The 25,643-nt window shown below is 37.7% G+C and overlaps 2 protein-coding genes across 6 annotated transcripts; both read left to right on the top strand.

The window, feature by feature from the left end:
• Positions 1-1,934: 1,934 nt before the first annotated feature.
• Positions 1,935-10,202, top strand: LOC131314187 (KH domain-containing protein At4g18375-like). 5 transcript variants are annotated; one of them, XM_058342684.1, is made up of 9 exons: positions 2,120-2,179; positions 3,581-4,213; positions 5,313-5,795; positions 6,355-6,594; positions 6,674-6,940; positions 8,964-9,019; positions 9,102-9,198; positions 9,627-9,761; positions 9,849-10,202. In XM_058342684.1, the coding sequence occupies exons 1-8, from the start codon at positions 2,135-2,137 to the stop codon at positions 9,756-9,758; spliced, it is 1,953 nt and encodes a 650-aa protein (XP_058198667.1). In that variant the 5' UTR covers positions 2,120-2,134; the 3' UTR covers positions 9,759-9,761; positions 9,849-10,202. The 5 variants fall into 5 exon arrangements, with proteins under 5 accessions (XP_058198668.1, XP_058198667.1, XP_058198666.1 ...); XM_058342685.1 differs by lacking the exon at positions 2,120-2,179 and adding an exon at positions 1,935-2,047 and having other exon boundaries at positions 9,627-10,202; XM_058342683.1 differs by having other exon boundaries at positions 9,627-10,202.
• A 5,186-nt stretch (positions 10,203-15,388) lies between these two features.
• Positions 15,389-25,144, top strand: LOC131314189 (ornithine aminotransferase, mitochondrial). The gene is made up of 10 exons (XM_058342690.1): positions 15,389-15,821; positions 17,515-17,623; positions 19,124-19,354; positions 19,614-19,773; positions 19,969-20,024; positions 20,331-20,483; positions 22,423-22,520; positions 23,462-23,542; positions 24,103-24,336; positions 24,698-25,144. Exons 1-10 carry the CDS (start codon positions 15,673-15,675, stop codon positions 24,834-24,836), a joined length of 1,410 nt encoding a protein of 469 aa, XP_058198673.1. The 5' UTR covers positions 15,389-15,672; the 3' UTR covers positions 24,837-25,144.
• Positions 25,145-25,643: the final 499 nt, after the last annotated feature.

Here is a 25,643-nt window from a genome sequence, read left to right on the forward strand (position 1 = left end):
GCTTTACTTGTAAAAACAGGATATGAAAGGAGGCTCGTATTTAGTTGCTAAGATAATATTATCCTTTTCTGGCCCTTGATATCAAAGTTGCACTAATCTTTTAGGGTTATTTTCAAGGACACCCCTTCAACTATCACATTTTGTCAACATAACCCCCTCGTGTTTAAAATTTATCAACCCCATCCCCTCATCTATCAAAACTCATCAACTACTCCCATTCCGTCCAATTCTGTTAAGAAATGTTAGCAAAAACCATTAACTTGGATGGAATAAACATTTTGAAGCCTAAATTGCCCATCAATAGAAAAACCCAGAAAATCACACTCTATCTTCTTCTCCTCAACCCCCCCTTTCTCTCTCTCTCTCTCTCTCTCTCTCTCTCTCTTCTCCCCAACCCTCTCTCTCAATAGAAAAACCAAACTCCCTCAACTCTAAAAAATCAAAACCCAAACTCAGAAATATCAAGACCGTACTTACAATAGTCCCAATTATCTTCTCAAAACGAATATCAATTCAGCAAACCTTACCACAAACTTCGTAAATGCAAAATTCTTTACTTCGATTGTTTTACTTCAAAATCTTAGAATTGAACATGAAAAAAACACAGCAAACAAAGAAATGACTTCACACAAACTAACAGTGTAAAAGACAAGTAAAGAACAACGAACGAAGCAAACAAACACAATACATAATAAACAAAGCAAACAAATGCAATACCGAAACCCTAGTCGATAGTTGACTGAAAAGAACCCCAAGATGCATACGTCTACGAATAGAGAGAATGACATAGATTGGAACCTGATATGAAATAGAATGATTGAAAATTGGAACCCTATGTAATGAGTGTACCTGAGAAGAAGAAGAAGAGCCGATTGACTGAAAATTCTAGGGTTTTACGGAGAGATTGGAAGAGAGAATTGATTCCTCCTTGTAAGATTGCATAAGCGAACGTAGTACGTGAGGTTGATATATCAGTATCTAGGGCTTGGGATAACCCAACCGGGTTTTGGGTTGTTTTTCTGAAGAGTAAATTACATTAAACCCCCCTTAGGTTTCTACTAATTACATATGTCTCCCCTCAAGTCTCCGAAGGAGTAACTGACAACAAAAACGTTAACAGAAAACCTAGTTTTACTATTTTACCCTTGAACATGTTTTTCTGTAAGTTCAAATTTTACGAGATTTTTTATGCTGGGATTCGGTGGAGTTTAGAGTAACTTAATTTATATTTTTTGTTCAATGGGTTTTTATTTTATCTTTCAACCAAAACATTTAAGATTTTAACTCCGTCTCAATGGAAGAAATAAAAACGATAAAAAAGTGTGAATTGATTTTCAAAATTATAAAAGAAAAAAATAATTAAAAATATATCTTTGTTTTAATTTATTTTTATCTTTAATAAATTCTTATAAATATTTTGATCATAAATTCTTTACTTCTATTGATAACTTATCAAAATATAAATTTATTTTAAATAAAATGTTTATCAAAACGAATGTTTATTTAGATATAATGATCTAAATCACGTATGTATTTGTACAATGGGTTAAATTAACCTAAGGTTTCTAATTTTTTAAGAAAATAATTAATCAATGAAAATTTTGACGAATGTTTTTGTATTATCCCTATTATTATAGATGGAAAACTCAAATATGTAATGATCAATATATGAAAATTTATCGAAAATGATTAATCAATGAAAATTTATCGTAAAATTTGAACTTACAGAAAAATATGTTCGAGGGAAAATAGTAAAACTAGGTTTTCCGTTAACGTTTTTGTTGTCAGTTACCCTTTCGAAGACTTGAGGGGAGACATATGTAATTAGTAGAAACCTAAGGGGTTCAATGTAATTTACTCTTCAGAAAAACAACCCAAAACCCGATTGGGTTATCCCAAGCCCTAGATACTAATATATATATCAACCTCTCGTACTCTTGTACTACATTTGCTTCCGCAATCTTACAAGGAGGAATCAATTCTCTCTTCCAATCTCTCCGTAAAACCCCAGAATTTTCAGTCAATTAACTCTTCTTCTTCTTCTTAGGTATGCTCGTTACCTAGGGTTCCAACTTTCAATCATTCTATTTCATATCAGGTTCCAATCTACGTCATTCTCTCTATTCGTAGACGTATGCATCTTGGGGTTCTTTTCGGTCAACTATCGACTAGGGTTTCGGTATTGCGTTTGTTTGCTTCGTTTGTTGTGTATTGAGTTTGTTTGCTTCGTTCGTTGTTCTTTATTTGTCTTTTACACTGTTAGTTTGTATGAAGTCTTCGTTTTTTGCTGTGTTCTTTTCATGTTCAATTCTAAGATTTTGAAGTAAAACAATCCAAGTAAAGAACGGTCTTGCTATTGTCAGCCCACTGAGGTGACAATAAGTATAACTCAAGAAAAATACGTAAATCTGTACATTTTTTTCATCTTTTAATACACATTCACACACTTATTATTGTCAGCCCATTGGACTGATTTTAGAATTTTCCTTGTACGTAAGCAAGAAAGTGAAAGATTGGTGTTTCTTTTTCTTTTTTTTCCCATTGATTTCTCTAAGAAACTGACGGCCCATTTGGGTGGAGGATTTGATTTTGGGTGGATATAGAAGAATGGTGGATTTGAGGGTGGATATGAAATGAGGAGTGATATGTAAGAAGGGTGGGCCCACCTCATAAGAATGGTGGATTTGTAATCCAGTGTTTGGATATTTTTTTAAGGAGGGGGATATAGAAGGTGGATATGAATAGATAAGTTGTCAAATGACTCAATTGCCCCTAGTTTATATTTTAATGGATAAATTAAATTAATTTTATTATAATTGCGATAAATACATATTTATCATTAGTTGTGGGATAAAATAAATTTGTTTTGACTTATAAATGTTTAAACCTCATTTTTTATTACAATTTTAAGAAAAACAAAATTCAATAAATTATTTAGGTCAAATTTTCAATAAATACCACTCATTTTTCTTCATCGCATCTCCATTTTATCATTAATTGTGGGATAAAATAAATTTATTTTATCTTACAAATGTTTAAACCATATTATTTGTTAGAAGAATATTATTTTTTGAAAAAAATAAAACGTAACTGAAAAGTGATTTTTTTATAAAAAAAAATATAAGGTAAAGGAGATTTCAAAGGCAACCAGTTGCTACCTTGACCAAATTATTAATTTTCCTACAAAGAGTGTAAGGGACCAACTTAGGAATAAATACCAAATCTAGGGGTGCAAAGAATAATTTCCCTTCAATAACTGATTTATTTCTTCACAATTGTCTTCTTCTTCTCGTTTCTTTTCTTTCTTCTTTTTCTTCAGGTAAACCCTAGTGCGGCACAGCAGGTACTCTCTCTCTCTCCGGTCTCAAGTGCAAGACAGACTTTCACCAACCCCGTATATTCGTACCCCTGTCGTTACAAATCCACCCGCGAGGTGGATTACAAATCCGATCTCGGCAAATCAGGGGCGAAATCCAGGTAGGGCTTTTCTCTGCCAAATATCCACCAGCCAAACAGCCCGTGAAGGAGAGTTTAAATTGGTTTTAATCGTGTGGGTTGAATCTTATCTTGGTTTCTGTAGGACTTAAGCGATACATATAGAAGAATGGGCGAGAATGGGAAGCGATCACGTCCCAGGAGGGAACACGACGGCGATAGCAAACACCAGAAGAGGCGGGTACATGATAGAGACAGAGACAGAGACAGAGACGAGAAAGCGGGTGACGATGAACTGATTGTTTACAGGATACTGTGCCCTGATGGGTTCATTGGTAGTGTGATTGGAAAGAGTGGGAAAGTGATAAACTCGATACGGCAGGAGACAAGGGCCCGGGTTAAGGTTGTGGATCCATTCCCGGGGGCAAAGGATAGAGTTATAACTATCTATTGCTATGTCAGGGACAAAGATAATGTGGAAATCGACGAGGAATTTGATGACGGGGAGCCGCTTTGCCCCGCCCAAGACGCGCTTATCAAAGTGCACAATGCAATTGCGGAGGCGATTGATTCCTTTGGAGATTCTGATAAGAAGTGGAAAGACAAGGAAGAGTGCAAAATTCTTGTTCCTTCTAGCCAGTCCGCAAATATTATTGGGAAGTCTGGGGCAACTATAAAGAGATTGAGGAGCAAGACAAGGGCAAACATTAAGGTTACTCCAAAGGATGCTAGTGACCCCACTCATTCTTGTGCAATGGAGTTCGACAACTTTCTTGTGGTTAGTAATTTGTTGAATTTAAATTTATGTGGTCATAGATGTGTGTTTTGGTTGATGTTAATGTTATGGGCTTGAAAAGTAGACTGCCGAATTTGGACAGGTCCATTTTAAGTATAGAACACTTATATATGCGTCTTTTTTTTGTGCAACCAGCTGTTTGTATCATAAGAATCAAAACTGCTGCTCCTTTCTCTTTCTTTCCCTGGACATTTTTTTCATTCAATCTTACGTTTGGTGTAAAATGCAAGTCAATCCAAATGGATATTTTTTGAAAGGGATACATCGCAAACTGGAACACGGAGATATTGGATATATCTCTGAGTGGAAAAGCTTCTGTAAGAGTTGGGGATTTTCTAGTAGATCTTTAAAAAATTAGACGATACCTATGGTTTGGCCCAGGAATACCCAACCGCCCAAATGGTTCAAAACAAGAAACATTACCTCCTTGTTTTTTAGACTAAAGTTTTTTTTTTTTGATAAGTAAATAATTATATTAGAGATAAGGCATTTAGGGAATGCCACCGTATACAAAATAAGGCCACAAAACAAAAAGGCCCTATACATTGCCACCGGAATCGAAAAGCTCAAACCAGTCTAGAAATTGCTCAAGGGATGGAAAACAATCTCTCTTGTCCCAACTTTACAAGCTATTCACCAAGAAAGATTTTATCCTAGCTAGAGGTTTTTCCACCCCATCAAAAACTCTCGAATTTCTCTCGTGCCATAAGACCCACATCAAACAAAGCGGGATCAAGAAAGATTTTGTTTGTTTTTAGACTAAAGTTCAAGACTGCTGATAAAAAAAAGTTTTAGCTGAAATGTAAAATGGACAAAATTCTAGAGACTTAGCTGCACGGATGCCTATATAGCTGTGGGCAATTACTTTGTCCGACAAAATACACCAGCTCAAATGGTTGGAGGTTCCCTTAGTGATGAGTAACTTAAATGAAATTTCCTTAGTATGTGCTTACATTCCTGTCATGTTGCTCATGTACAGTTGTGTTTGCAACATAGGCGTGTTGTTTAATATCACATTTGTACTGTTGTGATTTTGTTATATTCATGTGCCTTAAGAGACTTTCTTTTCCTTTGGAAATAGATAACTGGTGATCCAGATGCAGTGAAGAAAGCGTTGTTCGCAATTTCAGCAATTATGTACAAGTTCGGTCCAAAGGAAGAGATTCCTCTTGACACTAACGTGCCTGAAGCTCTTCCAAACATTATTATCCCTTCAGACGTTCCTATTTTCCCTTCCGGTGGGCTCTATACAGGTGTAGATCCCCGATCTGTTCCTCCTATGCTAGGTGCAGCAGGTATACCGGAACTGCAAGGCTACCCTGATGCAGGGAGTACTTGGCCTGTTTATTCAAATGCCCTTCCTTTAGTTTCTGGTTATGGTGGAACATCTAGATCAGGGGAATTAGTTGTAAGAGTTCTGTGTCCCTCTAACACGATTGGCCGCGTAATTGGCAAGGGAGGGAGTTCCATTAAAAGTGTGAGGCAGGCCAGCGGTGCTTGTGTTGATGTAGACGATACAAAAGCGAATCGTGGCGAATGTATCATCACTGTCACCTCAACAGAGGTGTGCCTTTTCTTTGTGCTTCACTTGTACATTCGATCTTTTTTCTTGTATTTGCACTTAAAAGGTGGTAGCAGGACACTGAATCCAAGATGCCCAATCCTCTGTTAAAGTAGAAGCGAAAGTTAAAGAACGAGTCAACAGGGAAAAGTAAAACATGAAAGGAAAAGCAGACATATACTTTTGCGCATACTGTGAACTAGTATTCGGGGTTTTCAGTAGTGTACATGTTCCTGTAAAAGGCAAGTGTGCTTCTAACGGTGTTCAACACGTTGACGGAGGTTGTCAACTTTTCACAACTTCTTTACCTTGCTGGTAAAAGAACTCGTGTTTCTAAAAAATATCGGTTGTCTAATGCAAAACAGCATTTTCCCATTCTTTAAACATTTTTTGTCACCCCTTCAATGCTTATCATTATGACTGTAAGTAATGGCACCCATACCATTTCTGATTCACATCCGGTTTTCTGATGCCAAATCATGTGACTCATGTCAAAGTTTGTCTATTGTGGATATTCCTTGTTTCCATTTTCAGTTTTTCCACGTCTTCATTTTTTTGGCAGTCAACAGACGATTTGAAATCCATAGCAGTTGAAGCTGTTCTGTTGCTGCAAGGTAAGATAAATGATGAAGATGACGACGACGTCACTATCCGGCTTCTTGTTCCATCTAAAGTTATTGGCTGTATTATTGGAAAAAGTGGTTCAATCGTAAATGAGATTAGGAAGAGAACTAAAGCTGATGTCCATATCTCCAAAGGTGAGAAGCCCAAGTGTGCTGATGCCAATGATGAACTTGTTGAGGTCAGTTTCAAGCTATCTTCATAGGTTTTGTTGTCTTAATTAGCAGTTCTTTATAATCTGTTTTACTGTTCACATGTAGGTTGTCGGGAAAGTTGGGAGTGTGAGGGATGCACTTGTACAGATTGTTCTGAGGCTTCGAGATGATGTCTTAAAAGATAGGGAACGTGGTCATAACCAGTCTGCTGGTGCTGATTCTTACTACTCTGGTGGCACTGGCTTTTCAGCACACTCAGTTTTGCCTAGTGTCCCCCCTGTTGCTCCAGTGGGTTATGAGCAGAGAGATGAAGCTGGGAGTGGCTTGGGCATGCGTTCTTCAAGCAGTCTCTACGGATATGGATCTCTACCGGTATGCCAGTGTTTTGCCCTTTATTGCTATGGGCGTCTTGGTATTTTTGTTGTTTTTTCACTTTATTGTCGTCGGTGTCCTGATATTTTTTCTACATTTATGGATTTGTATTTCTAGTGATATGCTTTTTCTGCAGTTAAGGAGGTGCTCATTTTTCTTTTTGGTAATATAGCTGTGGTGACTGGGGAGGGATTTCTTTGAACCTTTTGGTGGATGTTCGGTATTGATTATTATTATTGTCAAATTCCCTGAACTGTGAATTTGTGATAGTTCTGAATTTTCCTGTTCCAACATTTTCCTAAATTTTATATGTTTCAGAATTTATTGCTGCGCTTTTATGATCATACGGACCTTATTACATTGTCCTATGTTAACTAATAGGCGACCAATTTGTGGCTATAATAGCACGTTTTAAACTCAACGCGATGAGTTTGTAACATAATCAAGAGGAGCTCACACAACTTGTCAGGAAGAAAAGGAGCGCTTGGCATGCTTTTTCCTGCCTTGTAGGATCTCCTGGGGAGAACATCTCTTTATGTATACCGCGCAAGTCTGGAAAACCGTACATAAGCATGTTTCTTTGATTGAGCTTGTATAAAATTTAATTTAATTTCTTTCTGCCTGTCTGGAAGACATGAATCCTGTAACCTTTATTGTGTGGCAAGTTTGAATTATTTTTAACAATCTGGTTGAACCCCCGAAGTTTTGGGATTTCAATACCCTTGACAAAGCTCAATGGAGGAAAAAGATTCATGTAGCCGACCCCAAGTGATTGGGACATAAGGCTCGGTTTGGTTTGGGGCTTTTAACTTTTATGATAAATATACTTAGAGAGAGCAGGGTACGGCACCGACTATATGTTGTCTATGTTGAAGCGTGAGTTCTTGGAGTTCATTAAATGCTTAGTGTGATGACATATATGAGTCATCACTAAACTAATACAACTGTTGAATTAGGATTTGAATACTGGGAGGACAGCTATGATAGAACTGGATTCGTGGTGGCATGTTTTGGTTTTTCCTCAAGTTAAGGGATGGTATTTACGTTTTTGGAGCTAATCAAGGGCCTTGTACCGTAGTTTGTAACTCTTCAACTGGTCAATGCACAATAACCTATTAATTAGAAGGTGTACTGCGTCCAAGCGTTTGAAAGATTATCTCTTCCTTATCTTCTCTTTTTTGATTCTTCGGAATAAGTCTCTCATTTCTTTCTGTTTTATGGACAACTCTTAGTTCCATGAAGCGGGAGCGAGGGCGAGGGCGGGGACGGGGACGGGGGAGCGGATGATCATAGAAGTGTGGGAGCGCCATTGGGAGCGGTTGGGTTAAAATTATAAATATATTTTGGAATTTTATATTGTTAAATGTCAATGTAAAAATATTATTCTACCACATAAAATATTACTATTAAAATTATAAGTTTCTGGTTATATTTCAACATTTTTATTGTAGCACATGATTACACAATAGAGCTCTTGTGCATATCAAGTAGGTGTAAAAGTTAAAGGCATTAGTATGACTCTAGAACGTTAATATCAGATGTGCACACCAACAAGAACAAAACAACTTTAAAGGTACCAATTGCAGCTTGAATCGTAAGTCTCTCAGCCGTCTTTTGGATGTAAGTTCCCATATGGGTAAGGAACGAGTTCCCGTCGTCATTGGGACGAGTTTCTTGGAGTTTCCTTCGACAGGAACGCGGAAATGCGTTTCCATCGAAGAAACGTGGGCATAGTTGATGGTTCCTGCAACTAAGGGACAACTTAGTGGTACAGTTTTAAGTGTTTCTTAACTACCAACTTAGTTTGATGCAACATATTGGATGTTATTTCATCTATTTCTCCGTTCTCCCTTGTTGTCAAGTTTTAAGATGATAGTGTATTCTTTCGACCATGTCTTATCTGCTCTGTGTCCTGTATTTTTGCTATCCTTTACTTTTCACTTTTTTTGTTCACTGGATTTTGTTTTTGAAATCCTATCTTGCCAATTCTGGTTTTTATGTGAGTTTTTTTTTTCCTGATTAGGTGGGGGATGATGGCTATGGCTCTTTGCCTTCGTACTCATCCAAGCTGTATGGAGGGTCAGTATTTTGAGCCCTCAATTTTTTACTTGATTTTACATCAATGATTTGATCCATGTCCTTATTCATGTCATGTGCACAGATTGCCACCTCCATCAACCCTTGAGATGGTGGTTCCTGGACATGCAGTGGGTAAAGTGATGGGCAAAGGTGGGGCGAACATAGGAAACATTCGCAAGGTAGGCCCTCTTTTCTTCATCTCGTATTTCTGCTTTGATAAGTAATTCTCAAGGAAAATGCCATACAGTTTCTTATTTCAATTGCTAAGTTTTGGAGACTTGAATTTGTGCCTCCTAGGCCGCAGGGTGTCCCCTAGGGATACAAATTCTATTCAATCTGATGGTCTTGCATTAACATTAACAAGGAGAGGTTTACTTATCAAAAAAATTGGTTGATTTAGGCCATAAAGTTATGCATCGGACCCTATAAATGCCTCAGCCCTTTTCTTGTTCGATGCCAATACTTTTGTCCTCTTCAACTCTCCAGTATACCACAACCTGAGATAATTGCCGAAGGCTGTGACTTGTGAGCATAAGCCTCCATGTCTCACCTTGAACTCAAGACTTTGATCAAATGACATTCTGACTTGAACTTTTTTCTCTTCCAGATATCTGGAGCAGTTGTAGAGATCTCTGAATCCAAATCTTCCAGGGGTGATCGTGTGGCTCTAATATCCGGCACACCCGAGCAGAAGCGTGCTGCTGAAAACTTGATTCAGGCATTTATAATGGCCACCTAACCTGTGAGGATGCGTCTTTGTATTCGATCGTGAATTTTGGTTTTTTCTTGGAGCGTTCCCCTAAGAATGTTTACTCTCTTCTTCCTTTAGGTCTTGTCTGGGAAAGACCTTTATTTCTAGGTTGTCTGTTAGACTTCTGTTTCTTCCATTGCAAAGCCTACAAAGATTTTGCAGGAAGATTCATTGCGTGCTCATTCTGCGTGATATAGGTTCTGTGACTCCTGTCTGTGCTGTTACTCTATTCATGATCTGCGGCAGTCTTAGAACTTATATAGGATCTACTCCCTCCTTTCGTTGTATTTTATTTTTTATTATCGTTGGTTACTATGTCTTTCATCTTATCTCAAATATTGGTTCTCTATAACGTTGATGTTCGTGCTGGAGTGCCTTCAACAATGGCCGTAATTTTAAAACTCAGTGAATGGATGTTTCTACTTTCACTTACTTTTTCCATGTGATCCTCGTGTTCCAGCTTCTTCAGGATAATTTTCTTTCTCTGTGGTGCACAACAGAATGAATTTGGTTATTAATTCCTTTTCTTCCACCGACTTAGCTGAAATCTTATAAAGCTTGGGACCTCAATGTCTCTAATTCCGTAAGTTCTGTATTTAATGTTACTGAATCACGTATTCAAAGCCAGTGACTTTTCCCCCTTTTCCCACCTGTTTATACGAAGAATCGACAGCTAAGACGTATGTCCTGAGAATAACAATTTCTTCAAATAGCAGTTGATACTTTGCCTGCCTTGGATTCCATGTCAACTTTTACTACTACAGATATGATCGTGTACCTCATACAAAATTTGATTCGTGCTTCTCACTTTAGAAACCATTCAATGCTTTGGAACTATCATTTTGAATCTGTCTTATGTTCGTGCTAACCTTCACTGCCACGACAATCATTTACTTAGTTGCAACCATCTTCTGCTAAGGAACTTTCCATCTGTTATTACTTGTTTATTTTGTCTGAGGTTACATCACTGGTGCCTTCTAGCTTCAGAAAAAATGTCATATTTTTGCTTAGAAACAACAATGGCAGTTGTTTACGGTCACTACCCATATATTTTGAAAGACGGGCCATTAATACCCGTCGTATAGCTCAGTTCCATAAATCTTTTGCTATCATAATGTTCTTACGTTGTTCTCGAGCCATTTACTATGAAAACAATTCCTGGGTACCAAGGATGCTGCTGCTTCTCCTTGAGTTTCTTAATTATTTGATAATATAGAATAATACCCACCTTTCCTATGTTTGTTTGGTGTTTTGTGCACATCAAGTGGTTCTGCAAACTGCATATACAGTTTCAGATGGACTAATCTATGACCAATGTATCTTGTCATGGTGACCTATCGATGTATCTGTACTCTAGACTCGTATCTGCTCTGTTTCCTGCGTTTTAGGAAACTGTTTCGTTGCTGTCATTATTTAGGTCCATCCTTAGATAAGGGAACAACCTATCTCGATTTTACTGCTTCATCCAATGGCTCTCTCTTAAGTCTGTTGAACTGCGATGGACCTTCAATCGTGAATGTCTGTTGCCAAGTGCGAATATGAGAATGTGGAGGAGTTTTTTTTTTTGTAATCTGCTTACTGCCTTTAGCCGAAGGTTCCTTATTCTGGATGATTCCCTTGTGCAGGGTACACTGATTCTTTTTACCATTGTATGACCTAATACGTATAGTATCTCTAAATTTAACTCTCATCACATTCCATTTCATAGCGAACAGCAATTAGCAAAATTAGTTGTTTCCTTGCCCCATACTTCATGGAATTACGTCTCCAGTTGGTAGTGTAAGTCTAGTTAGGCATATAGGCTTTGTTTGTGGGTGAGAGCAAACTGTTTTCACCTATTGCATCAAATGATAATGGTGCAGGCACCACCGTATTCTGTTTCCATCTACTTCGGAATCCTTCTATTGCTTCCTGCAGCGTCATGTTGCCCTTGTTTCCTTGGTGACTGTGCCTGTAGCAGTTAATCATTTTAGGTGGGTGCCTGGCAAAACGTTGCTCTGGTATACTAACAATGTTTGGTGGTTCTCTCTTTGGGTTTTCCATTTACCTTTGCTTAACTTATTAGCCCGTTTAGTGGTTTATGGATGAGTTAGTATCATCGGCATCTTTTGGAAAGCCGATTGTGAAGCTTGATTTGGTGTACTGGTGTATCGGAGTTGCATAGAGCATTTTTGGTCTCTTGAGTTTCATTGATTTCTAGTTTTCTTGTGTCTAAATTTAGGCTCGATGTTGAGTGATGCAGTATTGAGGTTGGAAGGTGTATTTTTTTTGTGTTAAAGGCAATTTTGAATCTTGTCCTCCCCAGGCTAAGGCCTCCAAGTAAGGAAACAAAAGAAGACAATTTTGTAGGGGGTTTTTTGTGCGTGTATTCGTATATGAGGATATATTCAAGGGGATGGTTCAATGTAATGAGCTATGTAGAATATGAGAGATGTTAACATTTTTGACTTTGTTTGCCACTTATCAAGGAAAATATGATCACTTTATTTATTAATTTTTTGTGTCATTTTGTGGTGGAAGTGTTTCTTAGTTTATGTGTTAATGTAAGACAGTCCAAAATGCTAATGGACGGAGGGGGAAAAAAGTATTGCCTTTCTTGGCACCATCAGGAATCACTCTTCAAATTTGTTTTTTTAAACTAAAGTAAGCGAAATGGAAGTGTGTATTGCATTGTTTATCACTTAAGACTTACAAGTAGGGATGAAAATTTTAACCGAATCAACCAACTGAACCGAACAATTTTTAGTAAATTTGTCATAATCGAAAATTGATATTCATTCTCTTTTTTGATATCCACTCTCTTTTTTGTTTTTTAGTGTTGAAAGTGTGAATTTTTTTTGTTAAAAGACAAAAAAGGGATTGTGAATATAAAAAAAGGGATTGTGAATATAAATTCCCATTGAAAATCTAAGGTAGGGGTGTAAACGAGCTAAGCCAAACCGAATATTGGCATGTTTGAGCTTGGTTCGATCAGAATTCGTCTAGTTCGAGCTCGGCTCGAGCTCGAGTTCGAATCGAGCCGGAAAATCTCGGCTCGACAAGAAAGTATAAAGCTTGACCTCGGCTCGTTAGTATTCAGTCTGGAATAAATGAGCCGGCTCGGCTCGAATTCGAGCTCGAATTTGTCAACTTTTCAGCCTTAATATTGAAAATTTGGCTAAACGAGTCGAGTCAAACCGAATATTAGCATGTTCGAGCCGAGCCGAGCCGAACCAATATATTTCAAGCCAAGACGAACATGTTCGCGAACTTATATATTGGCATGTTCGAGCCGAGTCGAGCCAAACCTATATATTTCGAGCCAAGACGTACCTGTTCGAGCCGAGTCCAGCTAGATTCGAGCTTGCCTCATTTATCAAACGAGCCACAAAATCGAGCTCAAGCTCGCTCATTTATCCTTTGAACCGAGCCCTTACCGAGCCGAACTCGTGAGCTGTTCAGCTCATTTACGGCCCTAATCTAAGGTGAGGTATTAAATGGAGGGGAAAATTTCAAAATACCCCTTAATTTTGACCTCAATGTCTAATACACCTAAACATTCTTAAATTTTAATTTTACACCTAAATTATTACTTCGTTAGTCAATTAGACTCCTATAAATCCGACAAATTAAAGACAGATTTTGCTGAATTGGATTAGTTTCTCTGTTAGCAGGGCCATTAGAACGTAACTTGGCCTTATTGGGAAAAAACTCATCAACTGAAAGAAAATGAAATTAAACCACATCCAAGAAACAAATTAAAGATTAAACACACCTAATTTTGCTAAACACGTCGAAGAGAGAAGGGGGAGAAATGGTGGGAGGAGCCAAGAGGGGCAAGAGAGAGATGCAGTATTGTTTCATGTTTTTATTTATTTATTTCCCCATCTTTTCTTTTCCCTTTTTGTTTTGTATAGGCTTATGTCAAAAGGGGTGGATTATTAGTATACATGTGGCGCCATGTGTCAAAAATAAAGAGCCACATGTTTGTTTTGACAGAGTTGTCAGTTTACCTTGATTTAATGGATTTACACGGCAGGAGTCTAATTTCCTAACAAATTAATAGTTTTCGGTGTAAAATTGAAGAATAAGAAAATTTGGGTGTCTATTAGACATTGAGATCAAAGTTTGAGAGCTATTCTGAATTTTTTTCCTAAATGGAGAGAGTGATAGTAGGGTTTGGGTAAAAATAAGGGTAATGTTGGATTTTTCAAATTTCAAGATGATGATTCAAATCAACTAAGATGAGGACTTAGGCTCCATTCTTTTAGCCTTAACTTAAATTTAAACTTAATTTGAGAATTGTCTTTATTTGAATTTTTTTCGTATTTGTTAGTTTTGGGCCAAATTTTTGTTGGTTATTGATTCGTCTCAACAGAGACGAATGAGAAAAGTAAAAAAATTTCACTTTTACCTAAGTATTTTGAGAAATAACCACTTTTTAGCGCAAAAAGTGACAATATTCTCAAATTAAGTTTAAGTTAAGGTTAAAAGAAGGAGCCTTAATCGTGTCGATGTTACATGACTAATATTTTAAGTTCCTCTTATTTATAAAATATTACCGTACTTCTGGAATTTTGTAGGATATTGAGTTTTAAATGCTCTAATAGCATCACCTACCAAACCCTATATTTCTATATTTTGTGAGATATAGAAGGGAAAATGACGGCCAATGACATGTTTTGATAATTAATACTTGCCAAGGACATTTTCAGCATTAACAATTGTTCTTAGCATGTCCTTGGAGGGTATTAATTATCAAAACACGTCTTGGGCCGTCATTTTCCCGATATAGAAATCAAACAAACTCCAACCAAGCTCTATTGTAGAGACATCATTTTGGATCTCTAAATATAAAGATTCAACACCAAAATAGAGATTCATCTCCATTTGTACTTTTCACTTCGAACATGGGATAACTTTCAAATTATATATCTTATTTCTATAAAGTTTGTACTATTGAAAAGATAACGAAGATGTCATTAATTTGACACCAATATTAGATATATTTGGTGATAATTTCAAAAAATAGGAATTTGAATTTTGAGAGAATGTTGGTAGGTTTTGGAGGGAAATTGAAGAAATTACGAGTTTTTTTGAATATAGAGATGGAAATGGAGATTTGTGGTCGGAGTATGCATGAATAATACTAATAAGCTCTAAATTTACTTTTTGATTTAAAAATAGTATTTCGAGTCTCTAAAATGGAGTTATAGACGCTCATGGATCGGAGATGCTCTAAAAACGGGCCAATTGTTGGGTACTCTCAAATTACCAAGTGATATTGCTATGTGATACTCCTCTCAAATAAAATATCTACACCACATAATGTGAGTCACTCACTATTTCCTAGCTATTTGGGAAAAAAAAATACTAATAATGTCATTTTCGTATATTTTATCAACTCTTGGGGTTATCTCACCCTACGTGTAAGCATGTAAAACGGTTGCCCACGTGTAAGCATGTGAAACGGCTGTGAGAAGAATTATATGAATTAGTCCGATGTGCACAGTCCAAAATGCACACAAGCTGACCTAAAACATCATGCATTAAAAAAAAAAACGTGCGTTTTCCGGCAATAAAGTCCCGAGAAGTTACAAGTAACAATCCGATTAGTTTTGTTTTTTTAAATGATGTCCATTTGGATATGTTCGTCCGCCGCACTTTTTCCATGTACATTGGGCCGCGTACCTACTTTAGGAAATGTATACCATTGCAGTCCATCGCTTCACAACAAACAATCTGAACAAAAAGTGAGAGAGAGAGAGAGAGAGAGAGAGAGAGAGAGATTTTAATTTAATCTACGCATCTTTCTATCTTCATTATTTCCTTTGGGTGCTCTCCGAAAAAGGGTGTGAAGAAAGTTGATCAATTGAATGTACAGGAGTAGCAGTTGCTAAGGAAATATAATCAGGATACATCCATGGCTGCCAAGAGACCCTTGCAGATTATCTTCAACAGAATTTACAGGGGCAATAGCTGTAGGAGCTTCGGCGTTCTATCTGAAAACACCATGCCTTCCTCCTCATCTCAGAACCTCATCGACTTGGAATATCAACGCAGTGCCCACAAGTACTCTCTCTCTCTCTCTCTCTCTCTCTCTCTCTCTCTCTCGTTTTTGTTTCCAGGTTGTGTTTTTGTTTTGCTACGTGTAGAAATTTGTGGGGTGTATGTACAATTCACGATTCTCATGGAAATGTTTTCAATTTCGAGAATGGGTCTTTTTTTATAACTCAGGTGTCGGACTTATCTTTTGCGCACCTTCACTAATCCTGCGACAATCCCATTGCTCACTTGTTGGGGTCCTAATTAAAATTAGAGCGGAGCAAAACTCGGTATGGACTAACCTCAAATGAGTTGATAGCACTTCAGAGGTTTCGTACATGAGACCTTAGAAGAGCAAACTTCTAAAGCTCAGGCCTTGACCACTAGGCCAATCCCAGTGGTCAATCCCTTGGGGTCCCAATTTCAAGAGTGGGTTTTGTTACCACTTGGCAGCAAGCGGTGGATATGGATAGGATGCTAATAATAATGAGTTAGAATTTTAATACACATCTCACTAATATCAAAATACTTGACGGATATTAGTACACTTTGATCGTATGTTGAATTATTGATACACCTTTTACACATCATCCACCGCCGTGTTTAGCATTTTCCTTCATGAATTGGTCGGTCGATGTAGAAATGTTGAGAGCAAACAGACTGGAGGACCTAAACTAATCTTTGATACTGCGGTAAAAAATTAAAAGATCAGTAGATGCAATAGTAAAGAGAAGCCATAGCTTCATTGAAAATTGAAATGGTAGGGAAGGGGAGGGGAGGGGAGGACCTAAACTAATTTGATACTGGGGTAAAAAATGGATATGATTTTATGTATGAAAAAACTGGATATGATTATCACTTTTAACTCAAGATACCTCCGTGAACAGAGTGGAATGGGCTCGAATTGAATGAGGAACTTAGATTGGTTTGGTTTATATTCTGTTTCTGATTGAAGTTGTTCTCTTCTTTCTGGGATTGGTTTCATTGAATGTATTAGGTGTACTTTCTATGTTTTTATTTGTTCAGGAGTTTTCAAAGACTTATTTTTTAAGATAGTTAACATGCAGATATGGGTATCGAAAGACAAAAACTACTCTTTTTTCATTTCCGTTTAATTTCTCTTGTTGACGAAATACTCCTTGCAAATGTATTTTGGGAAGCTGGAAACATAAAGAATCATTTGACAATTAGATGAAAAGAAAATTTTGACCATTTGATATTTGTGAAAATTATTTCCAGCAATTAGAAATACCCAGTGATGGAACTTTGAAGCAATTTTTAAGAGGGAAGTAGAAGAAGTCGAAGTGTGTAGATTGCTCAAAGTTGCAAACAATATTGGCTATTGTTGCATGTTAGGCCCTTCCTCTTTTAACTTTAAAGTTCAAATGTAATGTTATTGTAAAACTTCTACCAAATTGGTTGGTACTTGCCTGTCCAGCTAAGTTAAATCTGCAGTTAGGGAAGAAAGAAAGTTGAAACAGGAAACTTCAAGGTTGGAGGTAGAAAACATTCCCGTGAGAGAATTACGAAAATCATTTAAATTTCTTACTGCTGCAAATAATGAATAAAAGACTTACATGATAAGGCATTATTGCTATAGTTATGGCAAGCATGGGTCTTCAAGATATTCTACGCATTATTTTTTGAATATATGTAGGTTGTTAGGGTGTCTTGTTAAATTCATCCTTGCCTAAGTAATCATCTTTTGGTTGAATTGCAGCTACCACCCGATTCCTGTAGTATTCTCTAAAGCAAAGGGGTCATCTATATGGGATCCGGAAGGCAACAAGTACCTTGATTTCCTATCAGCGTACTCTGCAGTTAATCAGGTCAGGTGCCCTTGGCAGAGGAAAAATTAACTTGCTTTCCCTACTTCATACTTCGACTTCACTAGATCATTTCTTCTTCCAAAATGTAATGTTATTTAATCATTACTAAGTTATGAAAAGTTTTACTAACCAACTACTATTGATGAGTGACTACAATCTGTAGGTTCTGTACCTAATGGCTAACTCTCAGGTTAACCTTTTCCTAGGAATATCTTTTGATTTACTTCTTTATTTTCCCTTAGACTTGTCAAAGAAGAGCCAAAAGAACTAAAGGAGTTTTTGTGTAGGTTGTATCCGTATCATATGAGTTGTATTGTATGTTTCATTTCACACGCTTACTATTTATGCCGAGTTCCTCTCAAGGGATCACTTTGTTGTGTTACATGGTTTATTGGAAGATGCTGTCAGGAATTGGCAGGGCCGATATACATACACACACACACACAAACACACACACACACACACACATATATATAATTTGTTCCATGCGTTAGCAAATGTTGAGTTCTAGCATTCATGGTCTGTGCGTTGTCTTGTAATCCAGGAGCATCTTGGTTCCACTCCCGGGAGGCCCCTTTTTCTTTTAGCAAACTCTTTTTCTTCTTTTTCTGTTAGATCTAGGTAGGTAAAGACAATTCTTGTATTCTAAATTACTTATGCTTAAGTGGTTCTAAATGTTACTCAAGACCAAGATTCAAATCTTTTGCACACTATAAATGTTTTGATAAGTTTTTTTCTTTCTTTCTTTCCTATCATTTATTTTAAATTTATTTTCAACTTTTAATGTCAAATTCACAAAACATTTTTGACTATAAATAAACCAAAATAATTTATTTTCACTCAACAAAATATGATAAAAAGTTTTAAAATAAATAATTCTCTCATTGTTAAAATTATATGGTTAAAGTTAATAACATGATTAGTTAGAGAAAACGCAATGTATAAGCAGACGGTACTTCGTTTGGTTTGATTTTTTTCTCTAACAGTATAAAATATTTTAAAATTTTATTTTACTTAAATTACGAAACTAAAGTACCATGTTTAATTTTTTACCTCATATTAACCACCTATATTGAATTCTTTTTTGTTAGAAAACCTAGGGCCCCATTTTAAAAAGTTGCTTTAAGCCTCCAAAATCTCAAGGCCAGCCCTGAGAATTGGTGGGACCTTTCGGTTCGTGAGCAAGTTAAGGGGGGCAGCTTGTGATTTCTGCGAAGTTTGTTTTAATGTTGGTCTTGATATCATTGCCAATTTGCCATGGATGTATGTTCGTATTCTATATTAGTATTTTGGATTGATGACTGGCCTTAGCCACCTTCCTTCAATCCTTCCAGTGGCTGCAATCGACTGCAGTGGCAATGGATTGGAGACAGCTACTTATAGCCATTTGCAGCCTTGCCGGATAGAGCAACTGTTTGGCTCATTCCTCGTAGTCAATACATTTTCTGCATTGTGTAGCAGGTGGAGATTGAATTTTGACTTCATAGCTTCTTGCTGCAGGGACATTGCCATCCAAAGGTGCTTAAAGCATTAACAGAACAAGCAGAAAGGCTAACTCTTAGCTCCAGAGCCTTCTATAATGACAGATTTCCGCTGTTTGCGGACCATCTAACAAGCATGTTTGGATATGAGATGGTCCTACCCATGAATACTGGTGCCGAAGGTGTAGAAACAGCTTTGAAGTTAGCAAGAAAATGGGGCTATGAGAAGAAAAAAATCCCCAAAGATGAGGTAAAAAAATTATGTTTATCTTGGTGATCTTCTTAAGGATTTGTGGTCATCTTGCTTCAAGAATTTTGGTTTGTGGTTTTTGAAAGTTCCAATGCTTGCGTGACTACCTTAAAGCTTTAATATTAGTCGATTCGCTATTGTAATACGTTGTTTGGATAGTAGTCTTTGCCACTTGTATACTTGTTTCCAATTTGTGCTTTCAGTTTTTTCTTAATTCTTTTTAACGTAGTTTTTTCTTAATTAAGATTCTGTCTTGTAGGCAATCATTGTTTCATGTTGTGGCTGCTTTCATGGCCGTACATTGGCTGTTATTTCTATGAGCTGTGACAATGAGGCTACTCGTGGTTTTGGGCCCTTGTTACCTGGTCACCTTAAAGTTGATTTTGGTGATGAAGTTGCTCTTGAGAAGATCTTTAAAGGTTTGTCATGATGGGTATTTCTATTAAGGTACCGCTGCTTGTGATCAACATTTTGCATGACTCGTGCGGGCTAAGAAACCTGATTCCTGCGAAAGTATTACATTACCTCACCATATTTTTTCATCCATTTCTCCTTCAACTTGGGTGGATCATGGTATATACTAAACCATCTTATTGCTCTCTTCCCGTATGCAGTACATGGCGATCAGATAGCTGGATTTCTATTTGAACCTATCCAGGGAGAGGCAGGGGTATGTGCATTTGCAAATAGTATGATCATGAATTTTCATTTTATTGCTTTTGTTGTTTTTGTCTTCCCCCATTAGTTTCACTTTATGAAACAACACTCAAACTAGCCAATTCATGTACTAAAAGTTTAAAACTATTGGTTTCTGGACTAGAACCCAACTGGCTCCTCTTCTTGTTGTACCAATGCGTTATTTGAGACCCTATGTGGAACAGTATCAGTAATGAGAGAGAGAGAGAGAGAGAGAGAGAGAGAGAACTATTTTAGCTTTCTTTCTTCCCTCCCTTATTATGGTTAATTGTGTTGTCAGGTTATTATTCCTCCAGACGGTTATCTAAAAGCTGTGAGAGATCTTTGCTCAAAGTATAACATACTAATGATCGCTGATGAGATTCAAACTGGATTGGCGAGGACTGGAAGAATGCTAGCTTGTGATTGGGAAGAAGTTCGTCCAGATGTCGTAGTAAGGCCTCTTATTTTGTTTGATTGTACGCCCAAATAATTGGTATGAATGTGGCACAATTTGACCAAATGTTGAAATTTGAAATCGTGTGTCCTGGTTCACCCAAAAGGCTTGTCTCCTGAGAAAGATAATCTGCCATTTATAATTGGAATTTTCTTAAGCAAAACATTTGCTTCATGAAAAATGGGTTGTAAGTTGGTTTCTTCATCTAGCTGTTCAATATTTCCATTTCTATCTAGATCATTGGACCTTCCCTTGTAGAGGATACCATTCCAAGGGTTGTGATGAATTCTGCCAATTACTAGGCCTCTTTAGGTATGAGAGTTTACACTACTCTCTCTCTCTCTCTCTCTCGATCTCAATCTCTCGATGAGGATGTAGGGTGTCATACAGGAGTGGTTTCAAGCGGTTGAGCTGAGTTTTACGAGCAGCTTCCTTCAAAATGTTAAAGCTTTTATGCATTGGCTTGTTCCCTGTACTGGAAGGGGTAAGACCCAAAATCAGATGTCCATGTGTGGCTTGAGCTGAGCATAGTGACGAGATTTGATTTGTCTCAAATGATCCTTACTAGGTTTCATAGGGCTTATGCATGTAAGATTGGTGCGGTGTCTATCCAAGGTTCCAAGAATACTCGCTGTCCATCTTGTTCTGTTCTTTGTCTTGATGTTGCGATTTTTGGATACAAATCAAGCCTTTGTAGTTTTTTACCCTGGAATCTTGGTTTGTGACTGTTCATGATCAAGGAACCGCATCGGACTGGATGAAGCACTATGGACCGGCGGACATCCAAATTCTATTTGGTTTCCATCCCCGAAAAAGATGAACCCAACTCCTTAGAAGCTTTCGTATTCGATATTCTACACACTCTTTGTGGGTTGGTGGTTTGAGGTCTCTCCTTGGGTAGATTCAAATCCTCCCTCTCGAGCGAACCTGCAAAAGGAACAACTGTTAGTGCCAACTGGCTGTTGTCATTCAGAAGGCACTCTGGTGCTTAAGTCAGTAATTGTGAGAGGAGAGAGTACAATAGATCTCAAATTAGGAATGGCGTACCTCTCTTAGGGTTTATCCCTTTGTTTATGTAGACGGTTTATACTTGCTCTCCAAGCTACTCGTGCACGGCACGCGCCTAAAGTTATGCGTAACCGCCTCGGTTAGTGACATCATGGTGACGTTCGGCCAGCACGTGGCTGGACCCACGTGCCTGGAACGTGACACCATAAATATCTTCAACTGACTCCCGGGTCTTCATTTGGGTCGAGCATACCTTCGGTCAAGACCGACTCCATCGGTTCGGAGTTCTAGGCTCTCTCTTGGACCATTGGAACGGGTGGGCCGTCGGCTCGGCCCACTACCGTTCTGCCATCTCGCTTCCAAGGGTTCGGGCTGCCTGCCTTGGCACCCATGGTGATGGTAAGGCGGTTCGGCCCAGTAGACTAGCCGGGTTCGGCCCACTACACTCTTTAAAACTTTCATATAGAGGTAAAATACTTGGATTGGGCATAATTTAAGAAAGGGAAGTTTTCAAGTGGCTTGAATAGACCTTTTTTTTTTCTTTTTCTTTCTTGTGTGTTGTTTCCATTTTCTGGTTTTAGTGAACGATTCAAATAGTTGTCTTTTATTTATTTATTTTATCTCTGGCACACCAGGAGGGTATAAAACTCGCTGCGGCAATTAAGAAACTTTATGCAACCAAGTTCTGAAATGCATCTAGGAGAAATTATGTGAAGTTGGGCTTGCCAATTAGTAACTTGATGACGTATTATTATTCATTCTTTTTTGACATCTGAAGAATACACCACTCTTCATGGTGTAGATGAGGGCAACGCTCCGTCCAGCTTTGATATGAAATCCTGGAATGTTGAAGTAACTCAAACTGCCCAATTACCAGCTCAATTGGATATCATGGTTTAAGATAACTTTTATATGGTTGCATTTTCAGATTCTGGGAAAGGCATTAGGTGGAGGAGTGATACCTGTCAGTGCAGTGCTAGCAGACAAAGATGTTATGCTGTGCATTCAGCCGGGAGAGCATGGAAGGTTTGCACTTATAACTGCCCCTATTTATAATGAGAATATCTTTTAGGCCATTGCTTCTTTTAAAATGCAAAATCTGCTGACAGGCTAGAACGTGAATTTACAAAGACCTGTAACTTTAGCTCTCCACAATAAAGTTCAGTCGGAGCATGCACTAGTAGGTTGCCAATGGGTTAATCTGCCTAACTTTAACTGTACTAAATCACAGTCTAATAATAGATAGGCTGGTAGTGGCTGTTGTTTGAGCAGGGCTTTGTACTCTAACGCAGTTCCACCAGAACTTTGTAGTTAAGTGTACTTAGGCGAGAGTAGTACTAGGTGGGTGAGTCGGTGACCCTTGGGATGACGTTGTAGTGCACCCCTTATTTTAATTTCTACCAAAAACGAAGAAGTTTGAGTTAATGAAGTGTGGAGAGCGAAGCTAAGTAGTAAATACTAAGTAGAAGCTTAGAGATAGTCAAACAATGTCTCAATCGGTTTCATTCCTTTGCAGGATGGGATTGACTGCTTCAATGTTATTCCGTCTCATTACCTTTCCAAAAAAAAATTACTCAAAAAAATGTCCATGCCATCTGGAACATAGCATCGTGGGTCGTTGATCGGATTTATTTTGCTGCTCGAAAAACTAATCTTCAAACAAATTGATGAGAACAGGAGCATGAAACAGTTCATGGTTCGAAGCACCTGCTTCTTAAGTTCTCCATTTGAAAGAAATGGTGGTTTTGATCTAAATGGAATCACATTCCCTTAAATTAGCTTAAGAGAAGACGATAAGGAAAATATTACTTTATATATGCATAACTGTTTCTGACCCGCCTTTCAAATGTAATATTTAGCTGTTGAGAAGGTGTCATTGCTATATTCAGCTTCCTGTGATTGCTAATACTGCTATGAGGCGGCATTTTTTCGGAGCTAACACCCTATTGATTTGGTTCGATTCCCAGCACCTTTGGCGGAAATCCTTTGGCCAGTGCAGTTGCTGTTGCCTCATTAGATGTGATCAGGGAGGAGGGACTTGCCGAGAGGTATATAATATATTCCTTGTTAGACTAGAAAGTCTATGTTCAACATACATCCCACAAATAAAAAATCTAGAAACCAGACAAAACCTTCATTTCTTCCTGCTGTTTGAAACAATTTGCTTCTGCTAGTTTCAAGCTACAGCAGCCGATTTTTAGAATCTTCCCTTTGGAGAACTTTAGTTGGAAGTTAAAGATTCGTACTATTTGCCTTTGGCTCCATGCAACTTGATTTGTTGTTTTTGAACATATATTATTTGCATCACAATCATTCAAATCATCTACTGGAAACCGTGTAAATGGCTTGCTCCCCTTCTCTCCCATAATTTCTCTGAAACGTTTCTTAAAGTAAAGTTTACATGGCTAAGCCAAACCGTTTTCAAAAAGGGGTATGGAGTTGCATTTTTTCCTCCATGTGAATAGAGTTCCACACTAGAATTAGGTCTGATATAACATGCATTAAGCATTTCCTACAATAAGTTTGTGGATGGGTGTTCTTTCTGTGTATCTCTTGTAACTGTTTTTGCGGGGTTAAAATCTATTTTGTTACTTTTGTTATTTTGCAGATCTGCTCAAATGGGACAGGAGCTTAGGCAGCTCCTTATAAAGGTTCAGCAGCAATTTCCCAACGTAATAAAGGAAGTCCGTGGAAAAGGTTTATTCAATGCTGTGGAGCTGAACAGCCAGACTTTGTCCTCTGTCTCGGCTTATGATATATGTATAAAGTTAAAGGAAAGAGGAGTTCTGGCAAAGCCTACTCATGATACCATTATCCGACTGACTCCTCCCCTTTGTATGAGGTAAGAGTGTTTAACTAAGATTTACACTTTGTATCATTTAACCCGTACATTGTGTTAGTTATGTCACCACTAAATGGGAGTAAGTATGTTTAAGCCTTTAGGCAACCAATTGAAACAAAAAGATGTACGAGATTGTGTCTGTAGCAGCTTCTATGGCGATAAATACAACAGAAGATCCTCGTATGGATATCCCTAACTGCAAATGCTAACTAGACCCCAAAACAAAAAGTAACTTTGTTTGTGGAGTATTATGTCACGTGAAACATCCGTTACACGAAAAAATGTGGATACATGTGGCAACTGGTATGCATGCTTACATCTACATATTTGACATCATGTAACCTAATCTGGTACTTTTCAGCCTGAATGAGCTTGAAGAAGGCGCAAAGGTGCTGCACGATGTTTTGAAACTTGATGTACCAAAGATGCAGAAGGAGAAACCAGAAACAGTCTCCCCACCAGCCATTAATGCATGTGACCGTTGTGGGCGGACTTTGTAGGTGCATCACTTCGGATTACGACCATATCGCCACTCATCTATGCTTCTATGATGTCCTCGCGTAGGGTAATGAAGAACTGACATCCGTAACCCTTATTATCTTCTAGAATAAATTTATACAGAGCTCTGTTCACTGTACTCTGGATGTTAACTCATTTTTCATTTGTCAAGCATGTAAGCTTTCTCACCATCAAAAGAGCAAAAAATGAACAATATTGTTCGATTATCTGTTGTCAAAAAACGAGCAGGCGCAAGCAGTGAATTTCCATGCGTATGTTATTGCACGAGTGAAACCTTCTTAGTTTCGAAGCATATGTTTTTTAGTTGCCTGATGACTGCAGGATCTTGTGTAAAACAGTTGAAGTGGATGCAACCCATGTGCAAAGGGTAACCTTAGCAAAACGAAACAAACAACCTTTGCGAGGTGTCTTAACATAACTGAACATATATCCTGGTTATAGGGAATACACAAAAGTGATCTCTGGACAAAAAAATAAAAATTCCCGTAGAATTAGGTAGCAGAGATCCCATCTTTCGGCGTACGTGTTGAATATTTAGACATTATCCTATTAAGAGTCACATGTAGTAATACTAGTGTATTACCTGCCAGTATATTACGCGAAATTGTTATTCAGTTCAGAATTTTTATACATAATATTGTTCAGGTAGATCAATGACATGGCCGGTTGTGATATTTTTTCAGAAAAAACAAAAGAGATATCATAGTGAGATGCATGAGTAATGCCATGAACGCTACTGTAAAATACCATTCCGGACACAATTGCATTTGGAGCCCGTTTGATCTACG

The sequence above is a fragment of the Rhododendron vialii genome, chromosome 13a (assembly GCF_030253575.1).
Source record: "Rhododendron vialii isolate Sample 1 chromosome 13a, ASM3025357v1".
Classification (NCBI taxonomy): domain Eukaryota; kingdom Viridiplantae; phylum Streptophyta; class Magnoliopsida; order Ericales; family Ericaceae; genus Rhododendron; species Rhododendron vialii.

Excerpts from the sequence above, each read along its gene's own strand:
- LOC131314189 (XM_058342690.1), top strand. The coding sequence starts at position 15,673 with ATGGCTGCCAAGAGACCCTTGCAGATTATCTTCAACAGAATTTACAGG. Across the intron at positions 17,624-19,123 it reads CGTACTCTGCAGTTAATCAG|GGACATTGCCATCCAAAGGT; the intron begins GTCAGGTGCCCT and ends TTCTTGCTGCAG. Across the intron at positions 19,774-19,968 it reads TCTTGAGAAGATCTTTAAAG|TACATGGCGATCAGATAGCT; the intron begins GTTTGTCATGAT and ends TCCCGTATGCAG.
- LOC131314187 (XM_058342683.1), top strand. The coding sequence starts at position 2,135 with ATGCATCTTGGGGTTCTTTTCGGTCAACTATCGACTAGGGTTTCG. Across the intron at positions 2,180-3,580 it reads AACTATCGACTAGGGTTTCG|GACTTAAGCGATACATATAG; the intron begins GTATTGCGTTTG and ends TGGTTTCTGTAG. Across the intron at positions 9,020-9,101 it reads TCATCCAAGCTGTATGGAGG|ATTGCCACCTCCATCAACCC; the intron begins GTCAGTATTTTG and ends TCATGTGCACAG.